The 22099-nt window shown below is 36.2% G+C and overlaps 1 protein-coding gene across 1 annotated transcript; it reads right to left on the bottom strand.

Moving 5' to 3' along the window:
- Positions 1-228: 228 nt before the first annotated feature.
- EDR2 (ENHANCED DISEASE RESISTANCE 2) lies at positions 229-17942 on the bottom strand. Its single transcript, XM_089055609.1, is given in 24 exon segments — positions 229-1126; positions 4365-4466; positions 4614-4709; positions 6191-6331; positions 6417-6461; positions 7098-7199; positions 7307-7461; positions 7560-7599; positions 7692-7900; positions 8806-8853; positions 8856-8960; positions 9087-9158; positions 9236-9300; positions 9953-10048; positions 12007-12107; positions 12208-12248; positions 12381-12497; positions 12583-12650; positions 12966-13069; positions 13226-13291; positions 14232-14285; positions 17073-17147; positions 17246-17278; positions 17356-17942. Coding segments are annotated over 24 exon segments (2184 nt in total). The 5' UTR covers positions 17497-17942; the 3' UTR covers positions 229-1018.
- Positions 17943-22099: the final 4157 nt, after the last annotated feature.

Genomic DNA, 22099 nt, shown 5'->3' with positions numbered 1-22099 from the left:
AGTAGAAATGGTTCCCTTCCCATTAGATGTGCTAGTATTTAGATCAAGTAAACTTAAGAATAATGAGCTTAATTTAGGAATAAGAGGCTTCTAATCAATGTTTATAATTTACGACGAAACGACCTAAACAAGACAATTAATAAACAGGTCAGGTTTATAAAACTAACCCGAATGGCAAGTCATACTAATGCTTTTTTTTCCTTTTCCTTTTTAAAGAAACCCACAGAATTCAAGAGAATTGATAAGTGATACTATTGTAATATTCTAAACGAACAGAAACAGTACAACTCGAACAACTCAATTGGCATCTCCAATGAAAAGAAAACTGTTTTTATGGCAATCCGAAGAATACAATAAACGAATTAAACAAATGAAACATCTCCTGTTGGCTAGGGAATAGAGTTCTCTTATTGAATTTTGCGGATAATGTACCTCAAACTCAATGACCAGGGTCAGCTGCTGTGCTATAAGTATTTACTGCAACTAACCTGTAGCCAGAACTCTCTGGATAAGTAGCCATGTCAAGAACTGGTTCGTGCCTCGGAACATACAAGGGCCAAGAGAGTCTGCCTCAATACATTATATGCTAGAGCACAAAACAGTTCCAAAAGGGACTTTATAACGAACCAACAGCCCTATGCGGTTCCCATTCGGTAAAATGTTCTCATGAATACGTACTAAGATGGGTATCCCGCAATCCCCAATCTAGGGCCTTCAGGAATGGACATAGCCATTTCTTTACCAATGAAGATCACTCAGAAACACCTCAAACTCACAAGACTAAGTATGCAACAGTCTTGAGAGGCTCGAAAGAGAAAAAAGAATTTACTTCAAAAAAAGAGTTACAGAAAACAATTTACCTAGTTATCATAACAGTCCTGTCACTATTTTATGCAAAAATTGCACTTGAAACAGACGACCTTCATTCCTGAAATGAGATATGGCAATGAAACCCGGAGGCATGCATATCTGAACCAATGATTTTGTATGAAATCAGTAAGGGTTAATTGTCTGTCCATCATGATGGATCCAGTTCCAGCTTTGGTACTATGGCAGATTTGAGATCTATATGAGAAACACGGACGGCACCAATTAGCCGCTCTGGCAATTCATCTGTAGTGTTTGCCTGTAGGTAACCATTTCCTAGTCAATATACAATGTAACATAACATTTGCCAACGATTGCTCACATGCATTAAATCAAGCAACGAAATACCAAGAAACCTAGTATCTTCACGCCTCTGACATCCGTTCATTAGTCAATCAAACATTTTATATCAACCAAGATAGAATATTAGCAATCAGAAATACTAAATAACTTAAGCCACCACTATTATTCTACTTAAATATTCATGACATCTTATCTATAAGAACCTTCTAGACATAAAAGCCTTAAAGCTCTTGAATAGTGCTTGACAAAATAGAATAAGTGAGCATTCTGTACAAAATGAAAGCGACAAACTAAGAGCATACTATTGATATCAATTTCATTCGAAACAAATTAACTGAGGTTGTAAGGAGATTGCCCTGTGAGGATTAAAAAAAACCTAGAAAAACGAAAAAGACTAGTTAAGAAACTGCTGGTCTCTTTTAAGTGTTCCTTCTTAGCAATGACACCTTACGAAGGGCAATACAAGATACAGAGCGACCAAGCCAAAGTTACACAAAAATGTGGATCATTATGTTCTAGGAAAACCAAACAAGAACTTGGTAGGAAATTTTTACTGGAACATCTGAGTCTTGATTAAAATTTCAGACTCCCTTTTTTTTTTTTTTTTTTTTGAGAAGAAACGAACTTTATTAAGCAAAAGAGCACAGAGGTGGATAAGGCAACCACCACCGAAGAAACAAAAACAACACAGAGAGAAACAAACAGCACCAGTCCCTCCCCAACTAACAGGGAGGAACAAAACTGAAAAACCACAGAACAACACACCCCCCAACCCTCAGTTAACCGTAGCTGCCATATCCCTCATAATAGTGGAATAAGAGTAGTCTTTAAAATCATTTGTAACCGAAGCCCACAAAGCTGCCCAGTACTAACTCTATCCCAAAGCTCAACCACTCCCACTCCCTTATAGTCTTCAAAAATTCTCCTATTACACTCCATCCAAATGTTCCAGAATACAGAGTGGACCAAACAGCCCCATAAAGTTGAAGCGTGCTTCCCCTTTCCCCAAACCACAAAGTGAGAACAAAGGAACACAAAAAACTTTTGTTTCTCCTTTTTTTTAGAAACAAAAGTCTATTGCATATAACAATAAAATAAAGTGGTGGCCAAGATGGCCACAAAAAGAAACCTAAACAGAGCTATAGCAGCAATACAAAACAAACCCCTAAACTTATAGCAAAAGAAAACCATGGAAAACTAGCGAATGGCTGCTTTCCTAACCAAATAATCCATGAGGATAAATCTCTGAAGTCTGCAGAAGTCGATGCCCATAGAGAAGACCATAATCTAACTTTTTCCCATTACTCCTGTCTTCTATGACAGAGGTAGGTTCTGTTAGGTGATCCTATTAATCCAAATCTAACAGAGGTAGTTTCTATTAAGGACAAAAGACATTTATGGTCCCTGAGATTCCCCGAGCTTCCACTTCAGTCCATGTCATCTCAATTTTGGAAATTCGGGGCATATATACTTGTAATCAACTTCAATCCATGTAGTCTCAATTTTGGAAATTAAGGGCATGCATTTTACTTAAACTACAATCAACTTCAATCCACTCAATCAGTCAAATGGGAGGATGGAAAGATGATGTGAAGGATACACTCTTAGCATGTGAAAAGGGTGGGTCTTATAGAAAGCGTGTACAGGTGCTGAGAACATTATCTTTCCATCCACCCATTTGATAGAGTTGACAGATCGGAGTTGATGGCAACTTTAACTACATACCCTTAATTGCCAAATTTAAAACTACAGGAATTAAAGTGGAAAATCGGAGAAACTACAGGGACTATAAATGTTATTTGGCTTCTGTTAAATGCAAGCTTTTGAGTATGAAATTAGATATAGAACATTTTATTTTTCTTGTATTGGATAAAAGACTGATGACTTTCTTTCTTTTAGATTAGGTCTCTCATTTGATGATTTTTCTCTGTCTTTCCTGGGTTGACAATAGATTCTCTTTTATATAAAAATGCGCCAATTATAACATTTTGATTATAATTGGCAAAGTATGAAAATCAATTACTGCTACATTTCTCAAAATTCATAATACAATAATTTTCATTTTAATTGTTTGTTTTACATCAATGTTATACTTTTGGTAGCATTCGTCAATATCTATCAAACAAGAACAATAATTAACATAGAATCTGTAGGCAAAGCTGAGGATAACTTATACATAAGACCAAGACATTAAAAAAAAACTATACTACGGATAATGCATCTGTGAGCAACATTGTACAAGGATGGTATGAAAAATTTAATTATATTGCATAAGGATATTGGAGACACATGCATTAATTCATTTTTTCCCACAAAACTTAATTTCCATCATCAGTTCGCTTGACAGATACTAAAAAAATGTTTCCTGAAAGTAAAAAATTCAAGTAAAGAAAAATGCAAAGAATGAAAGTTATGTCATTTAGATTCTCAGAAAATGCAATAACAACTATATTTCATACTCTAAAAGATGAGAGCAAAGATTTAGTTACACTCAAAAGATTTACACTGGGCTAATACAAATAGGCAAACAAATCGTTGAGCAAGGGACCAAATCCATTCAGAAATAAGAGAGAACTATATTCTAATATTTATGGACTAGGGACGGAATAATCAATCCCAGAATTAATTGCATACAACGGTACCAGGAAAGACACATTCTTAGGACTAACTCCTGTAGAACCAAAGATTGTTCAGAGACTGACTAGTTGGCTTCTAGCTTCATGGGTATTACAAGCTTTTGAAAATTGAAACTACAACTAGAGAACAGTTTCATCACATGTAGCAGGTGGAGATGACTCTGTTGGCTGCTTCAGGGCATGATAGGAAAGCCTAATGTGAAACCATATCTAAACCAAATCTACCAACCTACTGAATTAAATTTGACCTTGATATAGTATTTAATAATATACGATACCAAAATTTATTATCTCTAGATCATGTAAATTAAGTTTAAAATCTATAACAGTAACTATGATCAGGTCAAAACACCAACAGTAAAGAAGTTTACATGTCCCGTTGACTACCTGAGTGGGTTTTAGATTATTTTAGCCCCATAAACTCAAAACTTGTGTTTTATTCAACCCATCATTTATTCACTAGTTCAAATGTACTGCTGAATATGACGATGGTACACAGTACAGTATTCCATGGCCAATAAAAACTCAGATGATAACATTATATTAAGAGAAACATACCTGTACAAGGAAAGCCATGTCAACCACCAATGTGGTAATTACGCCAATTACCAGGCCCAAAACCCCATTAGCAACAGTAGACGAACCAATATCCACATCAATCTGCAAACATATGAACCAACTTAAAACATAATAATGGCGTCAAACGAGCACCTCTTGGTAAGAAATTATAATCGAAGAACCTTGCCGAGCACAAGAGCTAATAAGTTAGTTTAAAAATTCTGATAATCTCTGGCCAGAATATATTACTTCTAAATACTTAGGACCACGGATATAGTTGCAATCAACAGCTTTTCCCAACAAACAAGGGGTGCTCCCAACACTCTGGCGGACAATCCACGAACCCTGCATGGTTCCATAAATAATATTTAATAACATACATCCCACAAAATAACCTCGTCCTATGGTATAAACAGAGATAAGAGAACGGGAAAAAAAATTATATATCAGAATTTACATCAAAACAAAAGAAAAAATTGTGGTAGGGAGCACGAAAAGAACAACACCGTATTAAGGATAAGGAGAAAAAAATGTACATATTTATCAGTAAACCTGCAGCTAAGATTTTATTAGCTGAAAGTGTATTCCAAGGGTTCAATCCATAAGTCACTCGAAGGTGACATTATCATTGACATATTGAGTATCCTAATACAAACCAAAGATGAACATATCAGTGTCGCTGGAAAGATTAGTAGTCCAGATTTATGAATGTCCGTGGAAATATTGCTATTGAGGAAAATATCGGTTAATATAGATGGACTAAGGACACTGACTATAAGATTATGACAGGAGTCAAATTCTACAATATTCCTAATTCACTTTGTAGAGGTGGTTTAAGCTACATTTCTAGAGCTGTGGGACACCATCTCTTTGCTGACAGGCTGACAGCCACACTTAATCTCACAAGAGGATATGAAGATATCCTATGCTGGGATATGCGGGGCAGATGGATGCTTCTGAGAAGCTTCTTGACTCTATTGACCTAACTTTTAATGGAGGTAGCTTGGATTGCCCCTCTACTCTAGTTGATATTATGGTTGACTTATTGAAGACCTAAGACCTAAAACTGTGTGCAGTGCAGGACCTTTGACCACTCAATTGTTGGAACAATGATAGTAACAAGGTGGCTCAGCGTAAGGAAGTGGATGTAGGAAGGGAAGCATCTTTTTGCTATCCTTAAGAAGTTATTTTTTGCCACAACTTTATAGAATAGCAAGTCTTTAGGGGAGTGGTTGAAGGTCTTTCTTGTGGTCCCCTTTGAGTAAGGGAGTGGTAAAAACAAGGTGACCTGCCCTTGGTGCTGAGGTCTTCTGGGGTGTGCCCCTAGAATTTTTGTTTCCATATACTTTTATTTACCAAAATAAAATAACAAAGATAAGAATGATTTTCAAAGTAGCTCGGTAATGATATGGTACAAATATGTCATCCAAATTAGCTCCCATTTCTATGCCCATATAATCCTGAAATTATGAACTGACATGTTTTGCAACCTTCATACAAATCCATCAAGATAATTATTTTTTCCAACATTTGAATTGAAAAAAAAAATAATAATAAGATTAATGACAGTGAATAAAACAAGAACACATACACATTGATTTATCTTTCTATTTTAGAGTGGAAAGGAAAATGCAAGCCCACATACAATCATCATTGAAATTGTACACGACCACATTCTAAAGAAATTGAATCTTCTAAAAGTTATCAACATTATAATTCATATTCATATAAAATTCATGAGCCAAGAATGAAGGATGGCTGCAATCGCCCTGAATTTGACTGGTGCATATTCTTTTTTTCAGATATAAAGAAACAGAGATTAATACCTTTGGAACAGATGGAATAAGCTTCAGTCTACTAGTACGAAATTCATCGTCGCCATCAACAAACCGTTGCAAGAGGGATCCAGGTACTAATTCTTTAGTTACAAAATAAAATACCATACTGTAATGTGTTGACCCCGGCACCTGTTAGAGTACAGCACTTCATCACTTGCTGTCTCCCTGTTAATCAGGTGTAAAATTTTGAACCAAATAAAATAAAGCTACTTACTTGCAGATTAAAGACGATAGAGAAAAGCCCTTTCTCTGAAGCAACCTACACAAATTCACAAACAAGGCTTAGATGCTATTGACAACCTATAGAGGACTTAACAAGAAGACAATAGGTAATCAAACAATCATATACACATATTTGTATATATAACAGATTGATGGGCAATCTTCATGAGTAGGGTGGAGATTTGATTTGATTGACATTTAAGTTTTTTATTTTATTTTATATAGAAATGAATACTCCTATTTACAATAATCATTGCATAGAAACTTCAAAGTGGAGGAGACAAAACACCTAAACAACAAACCCCAATAAATAAACTCTAACCATCAACTCAGAGCTGCCTTCCAATCTAAATACCATAGAACGAAACTGGGGCCATCCTAAAGAGAAGGCCAATAATGAAGCCAAAATAAGGGACCAAATGGATTGACTTTTGAGTTTTGGATCGGCTTCTTGCTCATCCTACTTAAAACTCTTTCTAGTTGAACAAAATTTGAGCTTCTATCATTAAAAAATAGATTAACAAGGTCGGTAACTCATCAGGTGGCAATACAAGACAAAAACAACCCAATTGAAGATCTAATTAAAATTTCATTGTTTTTACACCAAAATGCAACATCAGTTAAAACATGTTGTCAAATCAATCCAAGAAGGAACAGAGCTTCTAATACATACTTGTGCTGCACATCCTTGACGCCGAGCAACATGGTCCATTCTTTTTGTGTCTTTGAACCAATCAACAGCAACAAGATCCATTAGATGCTTCCCTGCAGGAATCTTCAGATACCGACAACAGTATAAGGGAAATTCTAACCGTCATTAATCAATAAATGTTGCTTCCCAAAAATCACAAACTACATAGGATTGGGGAAAAATAAAAGAACCTTGGTCTTATCATAACAAAAATGCTTGCTGCGAACTCTGAAATTGCTCCCATCAGAAACTTTCCAGCAATCACGAGCCTTATCATGGTCATCATGCCGTAGATTACCAGAGAAGCAGGATAAATCAATTTGATCGGCCGGTTCTTCTTCTACAGCTGCATGTCATGAGAAACATTGTGATAAGGTGTTACACACAAATCCACAAAGAAGGATCTTAGACCAATAGAATGAAACAGAAATAGTAATTGCCTACCTGTCTTCTTCATATCGTTCTCAAGGCCATTTTGGTATGCCTGAAAAATGTAATAAAGAAAATCATAGTAACTCTAAAAAATAACCTAAATTCCAAAAGAGGAAAGCATAAGAGAACCAGTTTGGATCAAACCTCTTGTTCAGCCTCAGCAATTTGAAATTCTTCATCCTCGTCCGAGTAGTCATCCATCATCACAGAATTTCTGTTTGCAGAATTAATAGAAGAATCATGCAACTTTTGCCCCTTTCGTGAAGAAACAGAAGCTGAGGACATATTGACCATCACAGGGATTCTTGGAGGAGCATTCCTTTCATCTGTTTGGGAAAACCACTCACGTAGTCCTGTCATAAAAAAATATTAAAAAAATACAAAGATTCAATTATACAAGAAAGAGATGACTTTCTGCTGGACTGTCAACTCAGATTGAAACAAGCTTTAAGAAAAACAGAATTCCTACTCATTACAACCCTTTTATGATTTGTTTTTTGGCATCCAAGAAGTTTAAGCAGGAAGATTTCTATTGTTCTTTTTTTTTTTAATGAAAGATTTCTATTGTCCTTTGATGAAGAATATTGGGCAGTTTAAAAGTACTAACAGAAATCCATAGAGCATCAAAATATAATAAGGAGAAACAAAACAATCGTAAATACAAACACACACCAAATACTGCCATAAAAGAATAAAAGTACATATTGCACCAAGCATAGCCATTTTCTGTGCTAACAGAAATCCATAGTCTCAAAGCACGATCAAAATATAATTAAGGAGAAACAAACAATCATAAATACACACACACCAAATACTGCCCCAAATAAAAATAAGTACAATATTGCACCAACCATAGTGAGGAGAATCACAACTTGAACTGACCAAACTATCTACCAAGTTTATATTTTCAACCACTGCTACCTGTAGACTGTAGTCGAGGAAAATTTTCAAATTTCATAGATCTATTGAACAATGAGTTTCATATCATATTCATGTCAAACCATTTCTTTAATACGTGTTGTCCAAAAGTTCATTTAACTCCCAATATAGCATAATAAAAGAAAACATGTCTCAGATGAAAGCAGAATGGGAATATAGACAAAGGGTATCTAGTTAGACAAGGCATGGAAATCAATGAGGAAAGTGATACCAAACCACAACACTCGAAACTTTGTGTCTTATTAACGATTTTAAAAGAATAAAATAAAACACACAAACATACACCAAAGAAGTTATAACAAGTAAACAACGAACTTACCAGCAACACTATTTAACACCTGAAGGAGACAATGCTGTTGAAAGGATGGGCATAACCCACACCCCATCCTTTCAGATCAATCTGCATCAGATGCTGCACCTGAGTTCTGGGTCTCCCATTTCGAGGTTTTAGAGGGGAAATGTTGAAACCCCCACCTGGAAAAATCAATATACATGTTGCTGAGATGGCTAACTACAAAAATTAAACAATAAGAACAAAGATCCCAACTAGTTCTCATCCCTTGAATGATATAAGACCTCAAAAGAAGGTACAGAACTCACTCTCAATATGTGCCCGCACATATCCTGGCTGTGGACCACAGTTCTCATGCTCCCTAGAACGAAATAACACAACTGCAAAACAACAATTGAAAACTTATATACACCAATTAACCAGAATTTCAAGCAAGGGAACAAGGAGAGCAAATTACCATAGCTTCCATCATCATTTCGACGCCAATAGCGCACATAGCAAAGGTCACGAGGCCACACAAACCTGTAATATAAAGAATTCTTGAGAACCAAAACTATAACTGCACACTGCTAACTAGCACATTAGTCAAGCACCTCGCATCCTCTATGTCATAACATTTCTCAAAGTTGATCAGAAGAAATAAGGAGATTCATAATAAAACATGAAACATAAGTCATAATTCACAAAATTAAGCTCCCTTTTGGTAAAGAATTTAAAAACTGCTTTTCATTTTTTTTTAAAAAAAACTTGTGTTTGGTAGAATAGTTTGTAAAAACAAGAATAAAAATGGACCCTTTTCAGATAATGCAACAAAAAAATTCAAAATAAGAGAAGGTTTCTTAAATGGAAAAGTTATTTTAAATTCAGAAAACCGGTTTCAAAATTAATACCAAACAAGTTTTCATATTTTAACAAATAAGATAAAATTTTGAACACAATAAGAATTTTCAGATTGTAACATAGATTTTGAAACTTAATAGCCAACCACGAACCAAGCAGACCCTAAATTTTACTAACACACCCATCCAGAAAAAAAAAATCAGGAGGAGCCTGTAAGAAACCATCTACACATAGACTGTAGAAAATATTGCCTGCTTATATTACTTGACAGAATATGAAACTGCAACCATGAACATGGTGACGGAAGTAATAGGGAATAGAAGTAAGAGATTACATTGGGAACCAGTCTAGCTGAAGCCTATGATAAAGTACTGCTGTATGTCCATCAACCTCCTCAACTAAGCTACCATACTGGAAACTGCAATCCCACCTGCAATGGAAAAATATGACTGCTCATGCTTTCTAAACTAGAAACACAAAAGAAAAGAAAAAGAAAAATGAACAGCGAACAACGAACACATTTTAGGCTGTTGAGAATATAAAATCTCACTTTGGGAATTCTGCACCCTAGTGACATAATTACATACATAAAATATTATACGCATTTTCACTCATTGCCAATTGGTTTTAGGTTAGATGCTCTAACTTTAGTGTGGTACCAGAGCAGCATACTCCTGAGACCCAAAAACAGCCACCACAAAGCCCTCTTTTGCCACCAAAAAAAAAAAAAAAGAACAAAAAACCTGAACCTTACAACCGCTAAACCCACAACTCACTCAGGCCATTTGCTTGTCATGCTCTCTCTAAAACAATGACTTTAAACATAGTGTTGCAAACAAGAGTTTAACCACCATCAACCTACTGCTTGATGCCACTTCCCTGTTTTTTTGATTCATCAACCCAGTGCAGCACACTAGCACAAACAATGACGTCATCACAGCTCTCAGCAACCAGCCCGCCACTCACTATCAGTCTCAGGTATTTTTTTGCCTTTATGGATCTTTCAGATGCTCAGGTGTTGTAGTTCTTTTTTTTTTTATAAAGAAGCAAAGAGAGCAGCTCCGATCCGGATTTTATGATATATGTTCACCTTGAATCTTCTCATCTGAAATCTCAGTTCTTGTCTCTTATGTTGTTTCAGATCTCATCTTGGCACTCAGTTTGCTTTTCCTATGGGCGATAAACGGACAAGAAGAACTCATTCTTCACTAATACAAAATTAAAGGGCTCCAATCCTATCAGTTAGCCAACATCATTACTATTTTGGAGCAAGCTGGGAATAATTAATATCTACTCTCCAGCTTCAGCACAGTGCTGGTAACATTGACCGTTTACCTCAATTTTGGTCCTCAATTCTTGTCCCCATGATTCAAAGTTTATTTCTGGAGAATACTATTAGAAGTGATGTATTGATTTTCTATATAATTGATGCACATATTTAGCTCAATACAGTTCACACGTGAAGGGGCATGTTCACAATATAAACTCCCACATCAGGAATTATAAGCCTCGGCTCGGGCCTCTTCATTCATTGCCAATGGGTTTCTGGTTGAATTGTCTAACTTTAACCAAGACCAATTGGGAATTTTGGACCAATGAAGATCCATAATGAATAAAAATGGTACTCTTAAAACAAATTACAACTTTAAAAGGGGGCTTATTATATGGCAAATCGTAGAATTCTGCTACAATAGGGAAACAGCAAAATCCATTTTTTTGTATGATTAACCTCTTTCAAAAAATAACCCAATATAATACACCAATATTTACTCCTTTCAATCTGATACCATTAGTTCAGGCCAATCAAGTTTAAATTAGATAACCAAACCAAAGCATGGTTAGCATACAAAGTCGAGAGCCTGATGCAGAAGCATCTACAAAGCTCTCTAAGATTACTTAGGCCCGTCAGTCAATTGGGCTAGGGTTCTATTTACTTTAAATTATTAGTTACTTCTTTTGTTTTCCTATTCTTACTAGGATTTGGTTTAATTTCCTGTTTAGGTTTATACTTTCCTATGTCAATTAGGTTTTCTGTATTCTAGTATAAAGAGTCTAGTTAGAGACTCTTGGTATGGAGTTTTTGTTGATGAATATAATTTCAGACGTTAGTCTATAGAGTTTCTGTTGGGATTTTGCCCTAGAACTCAATTATCTTCGTTCCAACTTCAATTCTATTGCTTTATGCTTCTATTCTCTGTATTTTGGGTATGTTTGGGTCACTGGACAGCAGCTTATAGCCGCTGCCCTGCATCAGAACAGTTTCATACTTCTGTTCTTATTGTTTCTGTTTTTTTTTTTTTTTTTTTTTTTTTTTTTTTTATTTATTAACAAGCTATTAGAGCAACTCCATAAAAATAAAAATAAACATTGTAGAAGGAAAACACCTACTCAAACCGTGTTCCATCCATGCTCATCACAAGCTCAAAAATTTCTTCACAAGTAGCCTCCACCACTCCAACAGCCTTCATGGCTCTACTACAGCTCCTTGGCTGCATATACCGAATTATAAATTGTGGTTGCAACCTAAAACAAGCTGATATATAGAAATAGCATAACGTACATGGAGTAAACAAATAAAGAATTCCATACAAGGTAATCTACTTCAAGAAGTTCTTCAAAAATGCGCAGGCCTGCCAAGACCAGAATAGAAAATAATAATCATTAATGCACCATGAATACCATTACCAAATAGTTGTAGTTTATGTTCCCAAATTTCATTTCTAGCATAATAATAAGAAGCTCTATGACATGGCAGTGCTTACCATTTTGGCATTGGAGGAGACGCCAGTGCTTTCTCGAAAATGCTTGGTTGTTGTTACTCTGGTTTGACAGATCTGAATCTAATTCTCTCGTCCAGTCAAATATTGATTCTGGAGGACCTGCACTTAACAAAGACAATGAGATTCAGAAAGAGATGACACCAATCTATCTCAAACTCAATGGCAGAAAGAAATCAGTTTAGACCATTTCCAATTGTTGTTCTCCGTGACAAATTTGGATGGGCATCATCTTCATCTTCCTGGGCACTAAACCTGCAAAAAAATTATGAAACATAAAATAAATCAAGACTACACAAGTTGCATCCACAACTGGGGCACATAGATGACAAGCACAAGCATATCAATTTCCAAAAGTATATGCTGAGACATAAATTAATGATGGAACTGCAACCCACAAGTGAACAATAGGAACACTTTGAAGAAGTAATCCAAGAATAAAAAGACCACAGTTAAAAGACAATACATCATTAATCAACTACACACATAGTCGCACAATAAAATACCATATTTGCATCTAGAAAATTAAAAACATTGCTGTGGTCATATTCTATAAGTTATATTACTTACTGGCTTTCATGGTCGGATGAGGAAGCAGTCCTCCCATTATCCATTCCAGATTTGTATTCAAAAGAAATATATTTGTTACCATTTGCAACTTGTGAACCTTGATGCTGCACACAGATCAAGAAGCAATTATTCCTGTATCCATTAGCCCATGAGATGCAGGAAAGCATAGCCTATCTCTAGTTTAAATGAATTAGATATGGGGGGTAGAGTGGGAGGAAAGACCTTGTCGAACAAACAGGAGCTGGTACAAAAATAACTACCTGATCAATGACGTATTCAATTTTTTCCTTCCATATTAGAGCCTCCTGAATGTTAAATGCTGCCATCTGGAGCAGGAACATTACCCAAATGAATAAGTATTCCCCACAAAAATTTAAGCAGTATAACTTCCAGCACTCAGAAGATCAAAACGCTGTGTATATATGTGAACGTAGGAGTTCAGAAATCCTGCCCAACAGCTACTCTTTAAAAAAACTAAATCCATATGTTGTCAATGAAATAAAGCACAGAAAGTGCTCTAGCTGCTCTTTGCATTATGCTATTCCCAGTAAAATAAAACTCTCTCTTGCTTTAAGACATGCTACAGATTTTTTTATTGGGCCCATTGATAATGTTCATGATAACATAATTTATAGATAAGCACTTTCCTTTCCATCCAACTTTGAAAGGGAAAGTTAAAAATCAAATCAAATCAAAAGGTGGACTTAAGAGATGCACCCTCCCCCACCCTATTATAAACAACACCCTATGAATGCATAAGAACCATCCTTCCTTTGTTTTCCCTTCCTCTCTGCCCACCACCGAACCCTACAATCTTTTGGGGCAGAAAACACAAGCAAATTGCTTGATAGGTACCTTGATGAGTGTCGAACCCCGACCACATGGGGGGCCCAACTAGTCCCAACACCACGGGACTAACAACTCATTGGAATCATATTTTACCTCTTTTCCATAGCTATATTCATCAGCAATAATAACAGAAAGGGAAAAGAGATGATTTTAATTGTAACCCCTTGAAAATGCAAGTTAAGTTGACAAAAGAAAATTAAAATATATGTACAGTAGAACCAGCTTATAAAACTCGATGTGCTCCGTGAAATCAATTGTAAATAGGCATGAGTAAAAAGAAAATGAAGTTTATAAATGTACAATATACCAACTCCGGTAATTTTTCAAACTACACATACATGTGAATAGAAGATCAAAAGAACATCAAAAGTAGTATCTTCATTTACTTTTGAAAGATTTAAGGAAAAAGCCCCTCACCGTAATTCGAATGTATTTCTCTTTCTTGTTGTAAACAGACAGAACATATACCATCTGCATCAAAATAATCTCTTTCAGAAACAGCTTTGGAAAGAAATATGGAAAGCACTGTAAGACTATCATATTGAGGGCAGAATGTAAATAAAAAAAGTAGATGTATCAGAAGCAGAGATCAGCATGTGGCAAAGCCAACGATCAATTATAGCTAACTAAGTTTGTTCGAGGGAAACATGAATCCGCTAGTTTTCCAAAACAGATTTACATAGAAGGTTCGGCTTTCCAAAGAATCAGAAAATTTCAAAAACAATCATTTCTTTTTTTTCGTTTCTTTTTTTAGTGGAAACAAGCTAAGGATCTGTATAGGCATGTTCACCCAACTGCCCCAAACTCATATGTATGGCTCAGAGAACACTGTACTTTGCTGGCATGCTCTTTAGAGGAGTATGATTATACATAGCACTCAGAGAACACTGTATAATCAATTACAACACTACTTTATTCAAGATCATCCAACTGGATAAAAAACAATACAAAGTATTTAGCAACCATCACCTAAGACCACATGAATTGCCAATGAAATATTGGTTGTATTAAAAACCACAAAAAACCTAGCATATAGGCAGCAATTCCACCCTTACAAAATAAGATTTAAGAACTCACCACTTAAGCAACAAAAAACATACCAGAATTTCTTAAAATTGCAAAAAATTCAAAACATTGTAGAAGAATGACAGCATTAAACATGTTTCTTTAATTAATAAAAATAAAACATTCAGTTATACTACAGCACATTTTGACTGTTCTCTCTCTCATTTTTAAAGGCTAAGACCTGAAGATCACAACTTAGTATTGCAAAAGGAAGCAAGCATCATCAGTGAGAAGCATTTAGCCTGAGCTACTGGATGCAGACCTAAAAAAAACAAACAAACTTTATTAACTAAAAAGCTAAGTACAAACTGAGGATGAGGCATCAACAGCCAACTTGAAATAAGAAACAATATGACCAAACACTCTAATCTAACAACATATTACAAGCCATCATGAAAGAAACAAACTGAACCTCAACAAGCAAACATCACTCCACCACAGCTCGCAGATCCAACAAAAAAACTTGAATAAGGAATCGCCCAAAAATCTTCAGAAACTGACAACCACAATGCAGACCAAATCTAACTCAATCCCAAAGATCTTCCACCACAACTTTGTAATCCTCGAAAGTTCTCCTAGTATGCTCCAAAATAACCCAAAAGATGCAAACACCAAACAACCATCCAAGGTTTTGGCTTTCCTCCCATTCCAGAAGGCCTTGAACTGAATACTCAACAACTCAAAGCACCACTTTCGAATGACCCAGCACATACCTTAAGCAGTCCACCAAAAATGTTAGGAGTAAGGACGGTGAAGAAACACATGATTCACACTTTACTCCCCCTCTTTACAAAGGATGTGCCAGATTAATAAATCACCTTTTGGGATTCTAATCTATCCTTTTTGGACTTCTCGACTCCTTACGTGACTTCCGCTTTAACCTGAACATGCCCCAATGGGTCATGTTTGCAAATCACGTTGATATGCCCAAAACTTGTCTTCAATTACTAGAACCACAACTTTCACAATAATAAATTGATTAAGAGGAGGGTGGCTCTGTTACGGTTGTGGAGAGTTCTTTAAGATAGGGAAGTCATTTGGCACGCTATTATTCAAAGTAGATGTGATCTTGATGCTAGCAGGCGGGATTCCAATATGGTGTTGAGAGGCTTGCTTATAAGCATTTGGGAAAACTTTTCGTAGAGAATTGATTATCTCAAAATATTCATCTTTCTGTAGGGGATAGGGAAAGAATTAGATGGGAATTTCATTTGTGCTTATTGTTTTCCCACCTACTTATAATGTGTCAATTTCCAATTTGTCACTCTCATTCTCTTAAATTTTAACTTTTGAAGAAACTTAAATGACATTGAAATTGTGGGGCTTTCCAGCCAATTATCTTTGATCAAAAATTTACTCTTGTATCCCTTCAGGTTTGGTAGAAGGGCTTGGAAACACAAATCTTCTAAAACCTTTACTTGCAAATATTATTTGAATTGGTTAACTGATGGACCCTTTTACCCTTCTTCAAATCCATCTCAAATGGTTGGAGGCTAAGGAACCTAGTGAGCTACAAGTGATTTAGTCATAAGCCATCTTCCAAGAACAACAGAAGATAACATTATCCAGTGTATACATTCATTTCCCCTAAGATACAACAAATGTAACAAAAAGGGTGATGCCCCTAGTATTGTTTGTGTTAATTTCATCATGTACTCAACAAAACCAATGGTTCCCATGTCTTTGGGAAGTCCAGCAATTGAAACTCAGATATATCTATATATTCTTCATAAAAACAACACCATGAGTATATACATGTTAGAATAGTACATGTAGTTCAAAAACTATGCCAACGAACCACACTTCCAAGTCGAAAATTCAACTATTGAAACAAGCAAGGCTTAGAACTTCTAAGTAAATGGCATATTCGGTATTAAACTAACCGACATCAAGTATCAAGCGTGCAAATATTCTTTATATGCATCTACATATATATTGGCTAATGTAAGACTTTTTAGCAAGAGAAAATATTCAACGATTAAAACAAGCAAGGGTTAGAACTTCTAAGTAAATGGCATAGTCGGTTTTAAACTAACTGACATCAAGTATCAAGTGCGTAAATTTCTTATATGCATCTACATATATATGGGCTAATGTAAGAATCTAGCAAAAGAGAAATTCCTCATACATATACATGATGTTATTATATACACTAATATACACAGATATAAACAAATATATTGATCAACTCACATGCCCATGGTGAGTCTTCAAGCCTCGATCCTCCACTCTACAGTTTCCATCAATTAAAAGTGTCTTGATCGGAACCTAATCAAGCACACAGAAACACATTTACAGTCTTGCAGAAAATAAATGGTTTGAATTTATATATAACAAAAGAATTACTAAAAAGGAAATCAAACAACCTCTTTTTTCTCTCCATATACTACCAATTTCAGCTGAAAGTTCACTCACCTAAACATTCAGTGTATAAATTAAATATGAAAAAAAAAATTAAAAAGTGAAAGAGACTTACCTGATTATCTTGGGGCTTCCTCTTGTAGTAGGCGAGAAGCCGAGACTCAAGCACAAAATACCGCATGTGAATAAAGGACCGGCCGAGCTTCCTCCGCCCATATCGTACCATCCACCCTTCGTACACGACCTTGGTCGACATCGTTTCAATTCAAATGCTACCAGAGTCAGGCTTGGAAAATCTACTTCTGAAACCGAAATCCTCACCGACTCGGAAGCTCCGATCGCAACCTTCGGTTCCAGCGAGACCACTCTGAGCCTATGTAATCTGATCACTCATGGTTTGGCTCCTGGCTCAAACCAGAACCAGATAATCAGCGAATCAGTCAAGACCTAGCAATCGAAATTCACCATTGGCATGAATTGGAAGTGGAATTGGAATTCCTTGAGATCTAGAATGTCAAATTCCACGTTTATATGAATCCAAAAGCTAGAGAGAGAGTAAGAGGTGGCGGTGTTATTCAGAAGTGGGTGAAATGCCGGGATCAGGGACGACGATGCAAAACGACGACGTTACAAGTTTGGGATGTCAGCGACAGCGAGGGAGGTAGCGATGATCCCACGACAGTGAATTGAGGGTGCGATTCTGACGGCCAAAAGTGGCAGATCCCACGTAAGTAAGAAAAGGTGTGTCATCGAGAAACTACGCCACGTGGAATAACTTCATTGGCCGGTAGAGGTTTCGGTGTATCTTGGCGCCGTGGACGCTTTCGCAAATTTTGAAAAGAGTGTTGTGCTCCCTTGGTTTACTTAGAGCGGTTCCATCCATGAGCCCATGCCAGGGCAGGGGGGCCCCAAGCCCCAAAACGCTCGTCTAGTGAGCCAAAGCTGTCCGAGTAGCTTGTGGGTCCCATGAAATTAGGCTGGCTCGAAGGCAGAACAAGCCTGTGCTCCAGCCCAAGGGCGTTTATCATTGGCTCATGAAACGCCAACAGTAAAAAAATTTAAATTCAGCACGCTGACGCCAAGTTGGCATTAGCCCTGTTTTTCAGCCAACGATTAGAAGCCAGTTGGCGGTCTCTGGGCTCTCCGATCCAGTTTTCTACTCCAATCCAATGGCTGCCCCTTTTTTTGTATTAAAAATATGAAAAATATATATTAGAAAAAATATTTTTAAATTACCAAAAAATTCTTGAATTTTTTTTTATAAATACCTACCAATATTCTTCACTTTCAATACCAAATCCTCATACATTTTCTTCTCCTTCTACTATTATTCACTTTCTACACAACATTTTATTCACTTTCAAATTTCATTTTTATTCATCATCTTATAGCATCTTCCATCGAAATCGAAGGGGCGTAGAGCACCATGGAAGATGTTCTATTATGTGAGTGTTGGGTCCAAGTTGATCATTGTCCAGTCATGGGCAATGAGATGAAATTCTCTCATATGTGGAGAAAAATTCATGCCGAATTTTGTGAAAGATCGGTTCGGCTCGTACAAAAATGGCATTATCTAGTATGTGGAAAATTTTGAATAAAGAGTTGGGGAAATGGAGAGATGCATTGGCAAAAGCGAGGGACAACCATCAAAGCAAGGAAAATCTTGGCAATGAGATAAATTATTTGTAATTTCTATTTTATTAATTTTAATGTCCTTTTCTTTTCTTTTTTAATGTTTCTTGCATTTCCAATATTTTGTTAATGTTTCTTGCATTTCCAATATTTTTTTTTAATGTTTCTTGCATTTTCAATATTTAAAAAAAAATAGATTATGCAAGCACAAATGTGGTTCGGTGCCATTGGGTAAGGCAAAAATCTTTCAACCATGACCAATGTTGGGAGGCAGTAAAAAATTGTTCGAGATTCAGAATTATTCCCACGGGTCCGACCGTTGTGTTGAACAAGACGTCACTCCATAATTCAACGGCATCAGATTTGTCTTTGGATTCCCCAATGAGTCAAGACGCACCAATCCAAAAGGAGCTGAGGCCTATTGGTCGAAAGACGGTGAAGGAGAAGAGAGGGAGTACTTCCAGCAATGATATTGCAAAATTTTTACAACAAATTGCAAGGAATGTCACCATGAGAATTGAATTAGACATGAAAAAAGATGCGGACGAGAAGGCAATGAATGAAGAATATGCAAGATAAAGGGGGTATATATGCAAACACGACATTGAGAAGAAGGATCGGGAAACCATGGTCATGGATATAAGCCATATGTCCCCTGAAACAAAATAATTAAAGAAGCTAGAACAAATGGATGTTATGAGAATAAGACTTTTCTATGACGATGGACCTAGCAACACTGATTGGTTAAATGATCAAAACCATTAAGTTAGGTTGCTTGTCTTTTATTTAATTGTATTGTAATGTTTTGTATTAAAGTGGTTGTAATTCTTGTCTTTTATTTAAGTAGTAGTAATTCTTAATTAGTTGTTTTGCTTTTATTTGAGTAAATAAAGAAATCATTCAATCACATACCTTTTTATTCCACACATTGCATACATCAAACAAAACATAATTATAAAAAAATAAAAAAACCACAACCAAAGCATAATAAAAAATAAAACATCAACACAAAGCAAAATTTAAAACAAAGCATTTTCACTTCACTTCATTCACCGTCACTGTCTCTTACCACCCATAAATGTTCCATCAAGTCAACTTGATGTCGTTCATGAATATAAGAAAATTGCATCTCCATATATCAATCAATCATACGGTTCATGAAACGACTGTCCTTAACCAACAAGTCATATTCCAGTGGTTGTCCATTTGAGCACATGGGCCTTTCATAAATTCTTGTCAAGGTCGTGTTCATGGGATCCGATTCGAACACGTCTAGAACATCATAATCATACTTATCCTTCACAATCATGTTATGGAGGATGATGCAAGTTATCATAATGCTTCTCAACAACTCGTCATCAAACATACACGCAGCACCCCTAATAATCACTCACCGAGCTTGGAGGATATCAAAACACCTTTCAACATCTTTCCTGTAACTCTCTTGATAGGCAAAAAGTAATTTTTCCTTCTTGGATCGGGGATGCGGAATTGATTTGACAAATGTGGTCCACCTCGGGTAGATGTTGTCTGCTAGATAATACTCATTCCAATATACGGTACTGTTAATTTCATGTGATATTCGAGGCTTCACCTCTCAAGACATCGTTGAATATTGGGGATTGACCCAGCACATTCAAGTCCTTTTGAGTTCCAGCAACTCCGAAGAAGGCATGCTAAACCCATGTATTAAATCCAGCAATGGCTTCGAGGATGATACTTTTTGCCCTTTCCTATTTCCATAATCTCCTTGCCCGGCAGTTGGGCAATTCTTCCATTGTCAATGCATAGAATCAATGCTTCCAATTATGCCTGGAAAACCTTGAGCTTCGGATTTCTGTAGAAACCTTTGGAAGTCCCTAGGCGTAGTTTACGGAGGTAGTCCCTGGTGTAGAAAGTTTCAATTGCATCACAGAATCTGACCAAGCTCTCTAGAGTAGTGGACTTCCTCATCCTAGCAATCTCATCCACCTAATCAGCATATGAACCATGCGCCAGCATTCGTATAATAGCTATCAGCTTTTGCTCTAGAAGAAGCCCCAAAATCCCAGCAGCATCATACTTCTGAACGAAGTTTGCATCGTAATTGTACACATCATGCATAATTTTTTGAACAAATGGGGTTGCATTTTATATCACCCTCGAAAATCAACATTAGAGTACACATAATTTGAGATAAAGTAATCTTCCAAAAGATTCCTATCCCGAGAACGCCTATGTCTATCCACATTCAGGTCACGGCCGACTTGTGAACCACAGCGGCGGCCTTGGCTTGGTAGATCGAGCAAACCCACTGCCATGGCAACTTGTTCATCTTCTTCTTGCTGCACCCTTTTTTCTTCAGCTCGTCTACGCCTTCTTTCTTTAATTTCTCACTCCTACCTCTCCAAGCATCTCCTCATGTCTGACATTGAGAGTGGAGTATGAATTCTAAAATCTGATAAATGAAAGGATAGAGAAGATCTGGTGTGAGAGGTATGAGTTGAGCCTCTTATTTTATAGAAAAATTTAGAAGATAGAGATGACACGTGGTGTAATTTTAGAAGGTGAAAATCTTATCTGAAATATGAGACTTTTATTTTATAATAAGTATCGACACGTGACACCCGAGAATCTTATCCTAAAATCTTATTTGAAATTTGAGATTTATTTTTTTAATAAATATCGACACATGGCAACCAAAAATCTTATCCGAAAAATTCATTCAAATTATGAAATATGAATTTTATAATAAATATTAACACATAGGAACCCAAAATCTTATCCAAAAATCTTCTCCAAATTAATTGTTTAGGTACAAAAAAATTAAAAATAATAATAAGAAAAGAAAAGTGAATAGTATTTGTCATTTGTCATGGCAATGGGTGGAAATACAACTTACTTTTTGCAAGGGCTACAATATTCACATGACTAGTATTTGCTCTTGCCTCCCCTTGCCCTTTACCATGCCAAATGGGTGGAAGTGCTCTCAGAGTTAGGCTTGAGCGGGGTTTGATTCGGTTTAGTTTGAATTTTATATCAGAATTAGAATCGGTGTTATTCAATTGGTCTGATTCGGTCTAATTTTTAGGAAAAACAGGAGGAAAATCGAATTAAGCTGAACCAGCTATTCCAAGTGCGATTTTTCAGTTTTCTAGTTTGGATCGGTTTTCTTTTTCTTTTTTTGTCCCTTTGTTTGTGTTGGACTTTAGTATCAAGACCATGTTTCACATTTGTATAACAATTGG

The sequence above is a fragment of the Prunus mume genome, linkage group LG7, assembly GCF_029339155.1.
Source record: "Prunus mume cultivar Tortuosa linkage group LG7, ASM2933915v1, whole genome shotgun sequence".
NCBI classification, from domain to species: domain Eukaryota; kingdom Viridiplantae; phylum Streptophyta; class Magnoliopsida; order Rosales; family Rosaceae; genus Prunus; species Prunus mume.
Note: the sequence above shows the minus strand (reverse complement) of the source record. Positions and strands in the feature narration are given on the sequence as shown.